This window comes from Aspergillus uvarum (genome assembly GCF_003184745.1).
Source record: "Aspergillus uvarum CBS 121591 unplaced genomic scaffold BO82scaffold_17, whole genome shotgun sequence".
Taxonomy (NCBI): Eukaryota; Fungi; Ascomycota; class Eurotiomycetes; order Eurotiales; family Aspergillaceae; genus Aspergillus; species Aspergillus uvarum.
Window position 1 is genome coordinate 103,448 of NW_020291314.1, and position 13,553 is coordinate 117,000.

A 13,553-nucleotide genomic window follows, 5' to 3' on the forward strand; every position below is an offset into this window, starting at 1 on the left:
ATCGAAGGACATCGTTCAGTGTGAGACTGACTGGCCTTCAACTTCTAAGCGAATGAATACTTTGAGCCACGGCATGGACTGCTTGAGCTCGAACCATCCCGTTGGTCATTACAACCTGGAGCATTTCCGGCACCATACATAGCCGCCGAATGGAAACAACGATCCCTCGATCTGGACGCCTCTGTCGTACAATTGGGTCTTTTGATACAAGTACTCTGTAGACCTCAAGGGGGGTGGGAAAGAAAGAAAAGTGCGTCATATTTCAATTGTTGCTAGTTCAAGATCTCATATCACCTGCCTAAAAAAAGCGCGTAGATTCCATTTTTTTCGGCATTAATTGAGGTTGTGAGCACTCAAATACTAGCAGGAATGGCATGGCCATTCTACTAACCAATAGTCAAGAACATCGAGTTCTGACCAAACTCTGGGAGACAGCGAAACGAGGTCACATGCATCAGACAAAATAACACGTCGATTAGGTCGCCGTGAACTCGATGCTTGTTTGACCAATTGTCTTCCCCTGGCTGGTGGCCTCAAATTTCAGCAGCCCGTCCATCGCGGCAAAGGTAACCCTGATGTTGTATTGCAAGTCGTATATTTTCTGCCCGTTCTTCTCCCTAAACTCAAATCGAGACAGGTTGACTTGAGTGAAGTCGACTACAATACTTCCAACCTTATAAACTCCTGCCAGCGTTATATGGTCAGAACCAGACACATTGCACCAGGGAAAGAAAACGCACCCTTCGTCTTCTTTCGTTCGGGAGCCAGCATCTCATCACAGGCGTAGAAGTTGGTAGTCTTCTTCAGAGAGTCACCATGAGAGTGGCTCTGCCGCACGTATGTGGTTTGTTTGTAGTTCTCCACATATTTCTCGCCCTAATATGTCAATTAGGGGTACACGAGTTACAACCACATCTATCAGATCGATCCTCACCTTGGCAATCATCCACTTCATAATACCTCGGACCCGCTTCTTCCCATCGAAATCATCGATCCAGGCGTCTCTTTCGTCATCATAACCCTTGCGGAAATCGATCGCCCGGTCAAACCCATAGTGGCGCCGGCACCGCTTAGTGGTTGACCGGATACCTTCCAGACCGCGGAGGGCGGCACCTTGAACGATAGCCGCTTGCCTGAAATTGGTTAAATTCATGGTGGGATTAGCAGAGCTCGGATGTTTGGGTTCTATGGTCGATACTCACGGGTTATCGGGGATCGTGATGGTGACTTTGCCCGTAGTCTCAAATGTCGACACGAGGGCTCTTCGAAGGTACTCCGACTCGCCGAACCCACCGACAAGTATGATTCTCTGACTAAGTGGTAAGTTCAATGGCCAGAGCACATATTTGTAGACGAAGTGCGCTTGCGTACATTGATCATTTCTCTACCGCCCAAGTTGCGAGCGTCCGTGATCTGCCGCTGCACTAGACTGATGATCTGGTTGACCACAGGATCAAAGATAGTGCGCAAGTCAACACTATGCCAGTTTCAGCACCTCTTATCGGATAGGGCAACGTTCCCTCTTACCTTGTGATTTTGACTAGACGTTCATCTGCGTCGAAGTGCTTGCTCCGTTTTGCGTTTGGCAAGGTCATGTTCAGAGGTAATTCAAGTATGTCGAGAAAGCAGGAATCTCCAAAATCCTTCTTGATGACCTCGAACCTGTTCATAGAATGACTCCCGGGGCCCTTTGCAGATAACGGCAAATTGTCGAATGCCTTACCGAATCTGTGGGACATGAGCTTGTAGAAATTACGATCGATTGCCGTGGAACCGCATTTTCCTCCTGTATAAGTGTTTAACCATGGCCACAAGAGGGCGATTTAGCAAGAGATCCATACCAATGCCAGTTAACAGCTCTTCAAACTTGAGTGTTGGGGTAACCTGCTTAACAACGTAGGTGGTAATATCCTAGATTACAAGTAAGCTTCGTCTTGGAATATGATAGGGCAAGCAAGACAAGCAAACCTACCACTGTCCCGCCGCCACAGTCACAGATAAGCACACCGTCTCCGACCTACCAGCGTGAGAAGGAAGCATTCCCATGAGGTGAGAGGGACTACAAACCTGAACCGAGCCTCCAACACTATTATCAGTATACTTTTTTAGTGCTGTAATTGCGGCCGCTTCAGGCTCGCTGATGAAGTACAACCGGTCATGAGGTCTGTCCGGGCTTGACCAGAACCCTGCTCTTTGCGCGGCGGTGCGGGTAGCATCCTTTGCTTGATCCGACCAGATGGCCGGCACAGTAAACCAGAACTCAAGTGGAGTGATGTCCAGATCTTGTTGGGTGATGTGGCGGGCGAGGGTAGATTTGATATGTTGATAGATATGAGTCAGGTAGTCGGCCGCAACATCGACCGCTGCCTTTCCGGCTGGGAGACGCAAGATGCCGGCTCCCGAGGCTTCTTCAAGAGCAGTGTCATCGTATGCGGTTAATGCGGTATTCTTGTCCAGTAGAAGTTTTGTCCAAGAGTATGCCACCATTCCAGGCGGGACCTGGTAACCCCACAGGTCTCTTGCAGCCTTCGTATTTTCGGTCGCGTATGCAATCCGGGATGGGGTTTTGGATACTGTATCGATGTTGCGCGCATTGCCTGGCCAGGTTTTGATGACTGTGATATTATCTAGCGATGAGCCCCGCGAACTTACATAGCTCGCTCCTGTAAACGTGGTGCCATAATCGATGCCCACAATAATCTTGCGGTGGGATGCGTCAGCGCCCAGCAGTGTCGAGTCTACCGAGTCTGCCATCTTTGGTGATTAGAAGTATCAGAAGATAGAAGACCGAGAACGGTGGATTGGAGCAATTCGAAGAGGGCTGTTGTAGATAGGGAAGACGGAACTGATACTTTTCACCAGTTGTGATCCCTGGTCAGCGGCTGAGGCTCGGGTGAGGTACTGAGAAAAGGTAAAGAGGTGCAAGAAGAAAAGATGGGCAAGTAAGAGGATGGAAGAAAAGATACTCTTTGTTAGGCTGATCGTGGAACGTGAGTTAATGGTGACAGCCTTTGAAGCCAACAGTGAAGGGTGACGGGGTAACACATCTCACCCTCGTGGGTGTTTCCATCACTTTCTACTGACAGAGTCCTTTCCCTCATCTCATGACACGCGGACTTCCACATTTCTATCTAGAAACTTGGTGTCAGCTAATGCCACCTTAGGTAAGGCTACACCACCTAACTTCAACCTCACAACTACCTCGTCAGCACTAGCATCCCCGACCAAGATCATCACCGCTCGCTGTCACCAAACATTCAACTACTGCACGGGAACATATGACTGAGATATATCAAAGTGACAAGATAGAGGCTGCACACTAAGAGACACGATGAACGCCAACTCACTCAGTCCACCAAGGATGGTGGGGAGATTGCTCCGCGAACTGAGAAAGGTTTGCTGACCCTTATTGCCTCCATACATTTTTAAGTCTCAACTCTCACACCTGTGTAGTATCTCCCAGGTGATGATTCCGATGGAGACCTACGCATCAAGAATGAAACCACGCAGCCGCATCCCGAAAGGATACCCGATCGGATCACAGATGATGCCCTCATGACAAGTCAGTCTGACAACGGGAGCCCCAGTTATCATGACCAATCTAAAGAAATCGGGTATTGTGGACACATAGACAATCACCATGACAAGGTCAACAGACTGCTCAGAGAGAAAGAGTCGCTGATTCGGCAAGCCGAGATCCGTGAGCGTGAGATCATTGATGAGCTTGGTAGGCGCGCAAATTACCACAACCAGCGCATGAGCAGGCTTCGAAACCAAGTCAGGGATCAGAAGACAACAATCAGGGAGCTTGATAAACAGGCTCGTGCGCACAAGGAGAAGATTGCGAAACTCCAGGCTATGGTGATTGCCAGGCAGGAGTCCGCTCTCGAATCCCTAAATGCAGGAAAAGGCCCGGCACCGATGGATGACCATGATGTTGAAAGTGCTCTGATCAGACTGCAAGAGAGCATCCGCTCCTGGGCCAGAAAGTATGCAATGCCAAGTGTGGAAAAGCTAGAAGGCGTGTTGGAATCAGACCTAGATCTGGTTGTTGACGACCTAGGTGACTACTGCAGCGAAGTCACATGGTCTTCCTTGGTCAGCAAGTTGCCTATCTCAGTTGACAAGATTCCAGCAATTCTAGTGCAAGCCGCATTAGCCAACGTCGTGTTTGAATGGATATTCGGGGACCCGTTTGTTCTCTTCAGGCAAATCGAACATGCTAATTCTAACTCCCTGTGTGGCGGTTTGACCAAGATTTATGATCAAATGAAACTAGGTAAGCATGTTGATTGCTGCTTGACTGACTTACTAAACCTAACGGAGAGTAGTCGACGAGGTGGAAAGCCATGCTTGGCGCTCGCAGATGTTGCGAGTGCTCTGCGTAACTTCGGACCAAGGCGCGCAGTCATTCCTACACGGCCAAGTTGAGAGTTTCAGTAGTGAACTCGCACAGTACTTCTTAGACAGTCCTGCTCGTGCTCTACTAGAACGGCCCGGGAGTCCTCTTGCGCTTGACCATCGTGAGAAGGAACTTGAGAATGTGCTTTCAGGAGCAGCTAATCTGGCTCTATCTCTCTGGACCCAGCGCACAAACATGATCTGTTACAATCTCTACCAGTTACAGAACTTCTGGAACGGAGATCCCATTGCTGAAGCGCATCGTCTTCACCATCTGGATGACGACGATAAACGCCTGGATGGCACTAATATCGTGCTATTTGTGCAGCCTGCTGTAGTAGCCTTTGGGTCTGTGCATGGCGAGCATTACGATGAGTCAAAGGTATGGGCTGCAGCAACTGTGTTAGTCGATGAGAAATTTGTAGATGCCGAGCCGGAACAGCCCGTCATGATTAGCAGCCCTACCGAAGCGGAGGAACTTGATCGGGCAGAGAGATTCCCCACGGCAAAGAAAGCCATCAAGCGGGAAGAGCCTATCACAGTGGGGACTTCTGTCAGGTTGGAGGTTCCTATGAAGGTGGAAAGGTCTGGCAACATGGACAAGCGTCTCAAGGTGGAAGATGAAGATGCGGATGATCTAATGGTTGATGTTGCTTAGTACAATCACATTTCCTTTGTGATCTTCCTTCGAATGGCCATTCATCTGCCAAACCCATGTATGTACTTTGCTTACAGGATCGTGACTCAGAACCCTCTTTCAAACCCTTCAAGGGTCCTGGTGATGGGTTACGGCATAATATACCTTCGCAGCGCTGTGCCATTTTGGTAGACATCAGTCTAGTAGTTCCGCAGGAGTGACTCTCAAGGTTAGCCGGCCACCGGCAGCAGAACTCATTTTGTACTTTAGCATCAAGACAATTGGGTGTTCTCTGATGAACCTCTCTGCATCTGTCCAGGCAGTCTTACGCATCTTGCTTGAGAATCACTTACTCCTCTCTTCCAGACATTATCCATGGTGTCAGCATTGTACCTCCTGACAACTGTCTCCATCAACAGCCGAATCAGCAAAAGCTGACACCACCACATGAGCTGCAGCTCGAGATAACTTCAAGCTCTAATGGTGTCCTTTGTCCAAGGATACACCCTTTAAGCCCCCGCCAGCTCTGTAGCATTGATATTGTCCACCCGACTAACAGTTACTCCTCCAGTCTTTTACTAAGGGCATCAGTTACCAAGGCTACGGAGAGGAGTATATCGGTCGTTTGTTTCCAATCTGCATTTACCAGAAGGCATTTTATATAAAAGTGATGCACCCAATGTTAATGCCACTTTTCGAAGTAAAACACGGTCAATGCACATATACCCTGGGCTGAAGGTTTGGCCGCCTTGATGGATGGATTTCCGAGCTTTTCCAGTAGCAAACTGCCCTGACTTTGTCAAAGATACTCCTATTACAGGTTTACCTAAGCATTGAGCGAGAAAAGTTTACAATCCAACCCGGCTATCTAATAGAAGCCTTGTTCCTTATTACAAAGACGAACCACTTCGCTAACTCCCCGCCACGTATGAACCAGCAGCCTAAATCTAAATCTCTTCGTGCGACATACGTCCATGCTTTAAAACTAGCAGTTTAGCCATAGACAGCTTCAGCGAGGTTTTCATGCTTAAAACCATTACATAGACGTCATATCGATTGTCTCAGGGATGGGGGTGTCGCCTTCTAGTCACGATCCGAACATGACGGCAGTTCAGACTTGGAACTGATTCTTTCCTGATTGAAACTGGCGTACAGGTCTGCAGGTAGCATCGCCTTATTGTCTCCCTTCCACATTTCCAACTTATCGCAATCGGGGTCGTACTTGAGCACAGCCCGTCCTCCACATTCCTTGACCACACTAATGATTTTTTCCAGTAAGGACACAAGCTTTTCGAGGTCACTCTGGTGAACCTCTGCCCATTTCTTGATGTCCGCCGTCATGTCTTCTACCGTAAGCTCCTCAAAAGTCCTGCCATGTGGTAGGCACGCACAAGGTTCGGGGTCTGGCACACCCAGAGCTGGGGGATGACCTCGTCGGCATCAATCGGCATACTAACGGCGCGAGTTTTGACTTCAAGCGTAGACTGAATGGGCACAGTCTGGCCCTCTCTCTTGATCAGTAATTTTGCCCCAGCTAAAGAAGCAGCCTGGGATAATGGCAGATACGGTTCACCGTAACAGAGGTACCCAAAGGAACGGGAGACCTCGTCAACAACATTCACGTCTTCGACTCTCATCGGCCCCTTCGAAGGCAGGGAATTGACATAGCTGTCCGTTTCGTGACGAACCAGCAGGTTCAAACCCCCGAATTTGCATGAGATTATCCTGTAATGTCCGGTACTTTCCGTTACCTGCTCTGTGGTGAATGCCTTCTCAAATTCGTGTCCGAACCCCTTTGATTCATGCCGTCCGATGATATCAAAGGTCTTTGTCTCAGAGCGACAGAAGATCACAGCTTGCGTGTTCGCGGCCAATTCGACGAGGACAGTGAACGTTTCGAGGCCATTGCGTGAGGTCGTCGGATTGACGAACGTCAAAAGCTTGCGGGTGTTGTTCCGATCCGTCACGAGGTCGACCGAGTGGATATCGAATGAAGGGTTCTCAAGGTATATTCTTGTCTTCTATTTGAAGTTCCTGTCCAAATGCAAGTTTGGTACTTTTGCATCAGTATACGGATGGTTGTTGAAATTGAAATGTCATCTCAGTTGGAGCGACACTCTTAAATCCGAAGGTCAAGGTGCTTAGCTATATTTAGCCTAACCTTACTTACATTCAATGAGTGCTTCGAATACATCTGGCCACTACACCTAAGAAGCCTATGTCATGTAACTTCAGGACGGCAGGTTCCACCATCACCGAGATATATTCCGCAACATGTATGTTGCATGTCTGAAACTGGAGGACTTTGTTCGATTGTACCATTGTTAATTATGCTTGCTACACACTACTCTGTCTTTTCTATGAGCTCAACTCGACTTTGCAAAATATATTTTTCAGCCCGACACTAACGAAAAGGTTAAAGTAAGACTTGAGCAGCGGCAACGCAGCCACGTGACCCGTCAGCAACCACCGCTTCCACAACAAAAGTTGCTCGCTTACACAGACTTGGTAGTCTCATGATGAGCATCGAATAAAGAAAAAAATAGTTCATCAGGTTCTACATTTTTGCCCACGGAGTTCGACGCGCCTGCTGCTCAATCACATCAGTGGGCTTGGATGCAGGCTAGTGCCATGCAAGGCTTAGCACCACGCTAACCCAACGCGGCAAGGCAACCCTATCCAAAGGAGCTATCGGAGATCCGGAGCCCCCAATTGCGGAAGCAATGCTGCAGTGACGTAGCCCTCCACCGGCGGTGTAGATCACGATCCTACATTCTAGTCGACCACGAGGAACTTGCAGAAGAATCTCACTGACCACATGGTCGCTCACGAGGTGGATGCAGAAAGACAGGGATACACTGAAATAAGGGTAGTACTCGACTAGGATCAGGTTCGGTAGCCCGGCAAACCCCAGAATACTAGGTAGTGATAGGGACTTCACTATGAACTTAGCCGACCGTACCTACGCCTTCCTGGATTCTCGATTGACTCAAGGAACCTATCGCCAACCGTGCGACATCACAGAGCATACATTGCTGGACAGAAAAAATAAGCGAAAGGCTACTAGGCCAAGCATCTTGGAAGTGGAGCTGGACGCCTATACACCCAAAGCTACAGCGAATGTCTTTGGTAGAAATCCTCCACCGCCTCGTATTCCATGAATCCTGCCGGCGTCCGCCCCCAAATCCTCCGGAGAAGATTCCTTCGAGCTTCTTTTCTGGGAGTCCGTGAACCTATTCGAGTACTCCGGATAGCTTCAGCCCGCTTTGAGGAATGCAGCAATGGTCTTGGTAGCCGGGGCTGGAGTGGTGAAGTCGGTGGACTGATGATTGAGATTCCATGGAGGCCTCCATATAAAGGTGCTAGAGGACGGCCAGACAACCACAAGAACAGACAGAACAATCCAAACAACCTTTCCCCTAATTCTTCAAAGGAGGTCTGCCTCGTTGCTCTTCGTCAAAACGTGACACAACAAGCGCAAACATGTTCGCATCGATACCCAGCCTGCGCATCTGCCTCGTGGCACTAAGCTTGTTCTTCCTCTGGTCTCCCCTGGTCGCAGCCGTACCCCACGGCCCTGCCCCCAACAAAGATGATGCAGCCCACCTCGACAAGCGCTACACCAGTCCCACGGTGATCTGGCCCGCCAACCTCACCCGCACCCCGATGAACGTCTTCCTCCAGATCCTCAACACCCAGCCCAACCCTGATCCGGACCTCATCAAGGAGTGCGTCACCCTGGACGCCACCTACGTGTCGCTCACTATGGACAACCCGGACCTGCATAAGATCATGCCGTGGGCGGGGACGCGCTATCGGGTGGGCTACCAGGCCTTCCTGGACACCTTCACACGTGTCGGCCTCTGGTGGACTCGCGGCCCGTTCTCGATCGACGCCATCTTCAGCGACGGCGGGGGCAATGTCACCGCCTGGGGCCAGTTCGAGATCACCTCCAACATCATGCAGAAGACCATCACTGCCCCCTGGTCGGCTCGGGCCGAGATCAACGACGACATGAAGATCACCTACTTCCAGTACATGGAGGATACCTTCGGCACGGCGAGCACCTTCTGGGCCGATGGTCAGAAGGAGTATCGGGCGGATCCCTATGGGGGCAGTGTCTGGTTGTGAGATCTTGTGGCTGGATTAGTTTCACATGAATATGAAGGTGGTGGAGTGGGGATATTGAAGGTGCTACTGCATATAGATTGAATTGCTGTGAATGACTATGTTGGGTAATGATGATAGAAGTGGAGGATAAGACCGATTGGGATAGCTAGGGATGGTCGAATACACCTGTTGCAGTAGCTGGATTTCCTGTGTGTCTATCCTAATGAAGAATCTTGAGTGGATTGCAGTGGAGACTTGACCCTCGGGTCCATAACGCGTACTCCGAATAACAAATGGCCAGAATAGGTGCAGGAGAAGTGTGGTGGTGAGATGATCGGGGCTTCGGGGTTGAAGCGGCAACTCCTTTGGGACACAAATGCCACTCCGAAACTCCTTTCGGTGACGCGCAGGATGACCGAATCGGGTAAGCGCGATGAAAGTGACGCTGACTAAGGCGCCGATAAGAGCTCATGCCACTCCGATAAGAAAGTACAAATAACGATAACAAGACCCCTCTTTGCTGGATGCTACTCTACCTCTTCCTACCTCAATTCTTGCTTCCTCATACATCAATCTTGTCAGAACCCTTTCTGTCACATCATGACTCGCGTACTTCTCACCGGTATGTTCAGCTGTACTCCCAGGCCAATGATCCGAGACTAATTGACCAACAGGTGGAAGTGGCTTCATCGCTGCCCATGTCCTGGAAACCCTCCTAGCCCGCGGCCACTCCGTCGTCACCACCGTTCGATCGCAGACCAAGGCCGATGCCATCCAGAAAGCCCACCCAGAAGTCACCCAGGATCGCTTGTCGTTTGCTATTGTTGAAGATATTGCTCAGCCGAATGGTACAGTACACCCGTCTCTGCGAATGTGATGTCTCTTCATGGCTAACCAGCCAACCAGCTTTTGACCGCGCGGTGGTTTCGGATCCTCCTTTCGAAGCTGTCATCCACACGGCCAGTCCGTATCACTTCCACGCCAAGGATGCAAAGGAGTTGTTGTTGCCGGCTGTCACGGGCACCACCGGGATCCTGCAGTCGGTGCAGAAATATGCGCCGCTGGTGAAGCGTGTCGTCGTGACTTCTTCCTTTGCTGCCATCAACGATGTCTTTGCCTCTGCCGCTGGCAAGGTTTACTCCGAGGTAGGCTACCTACTATGTGAATGTCGATTAAGGCGCATACTAAGTCCGCGATCATTCTGCAGGCGGACTGGAGTCCCATCACCGAAGCCCAGGCCAACGACAGCCCCGCCAACGCCTACCGAGCCAGCAAGACGTTTGCTGTAAGCCTGCCTCACAAGTATCTGCCTAATAAAATTCCCATCCCATGGTAATTGACAATCTCCCCTCACAAAAACAGGAACGAGCCGCCTGGGACTTTGTCGAGCGCGAGAAGCCCAATTTCACCCTCTCCGTGATGAATCCCCCACTCGTCCTCGGCCCGATCACCCACCACCTCACCTCCCTCGACGCCATCAACACCTCCAACCAGCGCATCCGTGACCTGCTCTCCGGCGCGGCCAAGAATCGCTGCCCGCCCACGGGCAACTACCTGTTCGTGGACGTCCGCGACCTTGCCCTGGCGCACGTCCTCGCCGTCGAGAAGGAGGCCGCCGGCGGCAAGCGCTTCTTCACCGTGTCGAGCCACTTCTCCAACGCGGAGATCGTCGCCATCATCGGCGAGGAGTTCCCCCAGTACAAGGACCGGCTGCCAACGGGCGACGCGCTGAAGCCCGGCCAATACCCGGCGGACGGGGTGTACGGGTTCGACAACACGCGGGCGCGCGAGATTCTGGGCGTGCAGTTCCGGCCGCTGCGGGAGAGTATTGTGGATGCTGTGAAGAGTTTGCTGCCGCTTGGGGCGGATAAGTATCAGGGTGAAGCGGGGCCAGAGCGGTAGGTGGACGATTCGCGCGGTGGGAATTTGCTGAAGGGGTTGTTTTGTTCGATGATTGATTTCTGGCGTGATACTTTTGCATATGAGTCGATAGTCAAGCTAATTAGACGGAGTGAGAATGTAAAGTAGTTTTAATATCTTGATGTGCATTTAATAAGCTGGCTCTAAGTCACAGAATGGGAGATATGCGTCATGCGACCACAGGTACTGTCCAGACATGCTTCCACAACGCCTAAGACGAAGTCGCCCGGCAGAGCCGACCGTCCGACTCCTGCACCCAATTGTCACTGCCCACTGCCGTCCAGGCATAGAAGGAGTCCTGGGGATCATATTTCTTTTTAATGGCTAGCAGGCGGTTGTAGTTGGGCCCGTAGAAGGCTTCCTTCCAGTTCGGCTGTTGCGGGTCGGCCTGGAGAGTTTAATGCATCAGTCATGTTCTGCGATAGGTCTGGAGGGCAAATTGCAATCACGTACCTCGTTCATGTAACAGCCGGGATCAGAGGTCAGGGCCTCCAGCGTCGGCACCCACTTCTGGGTCATCTGGTCGGCGAGCTGCTTCATCTTGCCAAGGCTGGCGTGCTCGGGCCAGGATCTTTTCAGGAACATTAATTCATATTCTGGATTCTAGGCAGCAGAGATAGGAGGGTAAGGCTGAATACGTACGTCGACAAGATGACGTCCATCGCCGCCGTGCGCCACGAGGGCAGGACGGAGTTATTGGTAGGTCCCGTCACCGCGGACGAGACGTTCAGCGCGATACTGACGAAGGCGGCGCCGTCCTGGGTGATGCTTCGCACGGCGGCCGTGAGATTGGCGTTCGACTTCTCGATGACCTCCAGCGGGATCAATTTGCCGCCGTACTGGCCGTTCTCGACCAGCTGGGTGGGGTTCGGCTCGATCAGGGTGTTGTAGTGATCCACGTACGAGGGGGAGTGGGTGAGGTTCATCGCGTAGGTGATGTTCAGCGCGTCCAGCCTGGCCGTGAGCGGGCTCAGCAGGTCGAGCGCGCGCTGCAGCGTGGCGTTGGGGAGGGTCAGCGGGGTGAGCAGGAAGGAGGCATTCATCACGCGCGCGATGGCCATCCCCCCCGCCGCCGTGATGCGGGGCACCAGCGAGTGGTAGTACTCCACCGCTTGGTAGAAAGGGTCGACATCGCTCGGGTCGGCCTCGAACTCCAGCACCACTCCCACCGTCGGAAAGTCCGGGAACACCTTGACCGTCATCGAGGTGACCACGCCGTACGTCCCGCCCCCGCCCCCGCTGAGCGCCCAGTATAGGTCTGGGTTCTCCGCCGGCGAGGCCCGAAGCTGGCGTCCCTGCCCGTCGACCACCTCCCACTCCAGCGTCTGGTCGGCTGCCAGCCCGTACCGGCTGCTTAGGGCCGAGTGGCCCCCTCCCTGGGTGTAGCCTCCGGCGGGTCCTACGGTGGCGCATTCGCCCCCGACGACTACCAGGTTCGACTTGTGTAAGGCCGCGTAGACTTCCTCCCCTTGTACTCCGGCGCCGATCGTGACGGCAGGTCCCGTGTAGTGAGGAGAGGAATAGTCGTGCACGGTGATGTTCTTGAGGTGATGTGTCCAGATCGAGAGGCCACCTGCGCCCGTGGACTTTCCCATGTAGCTAGTCGGTGTTAGTTAGTGTTAGTTGATTGACTGGGCATGATGCGTTCGTTGGCTTGGGGAAAGGGGGGAGGAAGAGGACGTACTCATGCCCTGTGTTGCGGATGACAATCCGAATATTCTTCTCGGCGGCATAAGCGATGGTCTGCGCAATCTCTGCGGCTGACGAGACGTTCACGGCATAGGACACCATGTTCCCCAGACGACACGTGCCGGTAGATGCTGCGAAGGGGTCGCAGCTCTCGTTAGCCACGGCAGCAGCCATGATTGATGAAGATGATGCATCGCTGGCGATTCGTCTGTCAGCTAGCTTGGTCAAGAGGGAGGAAGAACGGGTAGACTTACTGTAACGCGGGCTGCGTCCACTCGTTACGCAGGTACTGACACTCAGTGGCATTATAGTTGGGGTCAAAACAAGGCGCAGCCAGGGGAACGGTCTTGATCAGTCGCCCACCGACGGTCGAGTTAAATTGAGACCATTCACTCGTGCTGGGCCAGCATGGGTCGCTGGGCATACACCGACACTGAGAGGATGTGGTATTGCTTTGCATGGCTGCGGCCGTGCCGAACAAGACAGAGATCACGAGCTTCTTGAGCATCATTTTGCTGTCTTCGCGGCTTGTTGAAGTGTTGTTGATTGAATGATTGTGTGTGCATTTGACCAGGAAAATAAGAGGTATATATACACAATGAAGACGGCAGAATCCTGTTCCGAGTCTTCGTCTCAGAACCAAGAGAGTGAAGCTGAACACGCGTGCCTTCCAGAAGGAGATGCTATGAGCCAAGCAGCCTCGCGCATGTAAGCGAAATCCTTCGAATTTGCCCTAAAGGGAAGTGGATAACTTCGGGGACTCGGAGTCAGCATCCTCTGGGGCGAATACGGAATA

The 13,553-nt window shown here is 52.0% G+C and overlaps 6 protein-coding genes across 6 annotated transcripts; 3 read left to right on the plus strand and 3 right to left on the minus strand.

Moving 5' to 3' along the window:
• Positions 1-475: 475 nt before the first annotated feature.
• BO82DRAFT_411730 (Hsp70 family protein) lies at positions 476-2,754 on the minus strand (the record flags this gene model as incomplete). The annotated part of the gene is made up of 9 exons (XM_025639801.1): positions 476-665; positions 737-876; positions 935-1,133; positions 1,203-1,309; positions 1,372-1,477; positions 1,528-1,786; positions 1,842-1,911; positions 1,973-2,017; positions 2,068-2,754. The coding sequence occupies 9 exons, from the start codon at positions 2,752-2,754 to the stop codon at positions 476-478; spliced, it is 1,803 nt and encodes a 600-aa protein (XP_025493455.1).
• A 1,092-nt stretch (positions 2,755-3,846) lies between these two features.
• BO82DRAFT_250204 (uncharacterized protein) lies at positions 3,847-4,813 on the plus strand (the record flags this gene model as incomplete). The annotated part of the gene is made up of 2 exons (XM_025630872.1): positions 3,847-4,279; positions 4,329-4,813. Coding segments are annotated over 2 exons (918 nt in total), but the record flags the coding sequence as incomplete, so codon positions are not given.
• Positions 4,814-5,920: 1,107 nt separating this feature from the next.
• BO82DRAFT_431011 (uncharacterized protein) lies at positions 5,921-7,232 on the minus strand (the record flags this gene model as incomplete). Its single annotated transcript, XM_025640655.1, has 2 exons — positions 5,921-7,059; positions 7,209-7,232. 2 exons carry the CDS (start codon positions 7,230-7,232, stop codon positions 6,385-6,387), a joined length of 699 nt encoding a protein of 232 aa, XP_025493457.1. The 3' UTR covers positions 5,921-6,384.
• A 1,128-nt stretch (positions 7,233-8,360) lies between these two features.
• On the plus strand, positions 8,361-9,201 carry BO82DRAFT_43849 (uncharacterized protein). The gene has a single exon (XM_025641197.1). The coding sequence runs from the start codon at positions 8,522-8,524 to the stop codon at positions 9,167-9,169; it is 648 nt and encodes a 215-aa protein (XP_025493458.1). The 5' UTR covers positions 8,361-8,521; the 3' UTR covers positions 9,170-9,201.
• Positions 9,202-9,748: 547 nt separating this feature from the next.
• BO82DRAFT_382366 (SDR family oxidoreductase) lies at positions 9,749-11,243 on the plus strand (the record flags this gene model as incomplete). Its single annotated transcript, XM_025637923.1, has 5 exons — positions 9,749-9,770; positions 9,823-9,996; positions 10,055-10,293; positions 10,356-10,433; positions 10,511-11,243. 5 exons carry the CDS (start codon positions 9,749-9,751, stop codon positions 11,048-11,050), a joined length of 1,053 nt encoding a protein of 350 aa, XP_025493459.1. The 3' UTR covers positions 11,051-11,243.
• BO82DRAFT_43919 (FAD-dependent oxidoreductase) lies at positions 10,940-13,407 on the minus strand. The gene is made up of 5 exons (XM_025641198.1): positions 13,012-13,407; positions 12,753-12,953; positions 11,711-12,667; positions 11,522-11,639; positions 10,940-11,456 (listed from the first exon to the last, which is right to left on the minus strand). Exons 1-5 carry the CDS (start codon positions 13,266-13,268, stop codon positions 11,280-11,282), a joined length of 1,710 nt encoding a protein of 569 aa, XP_025493460.1. The 5' UTR covers positions 13,269-13,407; the 3' UTR covers positions 10,940-11,279.
• Positions 13,408-13,553: the final 146 nt, after the last annotated feature.

Excerpts from the sequence above, each read along its gene's own strand:
- BO82DRAFT_43849 (XM_025641197.1), top strand. The coding sequence starts at position 8,522 with ATGTTCGCATCGATACCCAGCCTGCGCATCTGCCTCGTGGCACTAAGC.
- BO82DRAFT_43919 (XM_025641198.1), bottom strand. The coding sequence starts at position 13,268 with ATGATGCTCAAGAAGCTCGTGATCTCTGTCTTGTTCGGCACGGCCGCA. Across the intron at positions 12,954-13,011 it reads TGGACGCAGCCCGCGTTACA|CGATGCATCATCTTCATCAA; the intron begins GTAAGTCTACCC and ends ACGAATCGCCAG. Across the intron at positions 11,457-11,521 it reads CCGGCTGTTACATGAACGAG|GCCGACCCGCAACAGCCGAA; the intron begins GTACGTGATTGC and ends TAAACTCTCCAG.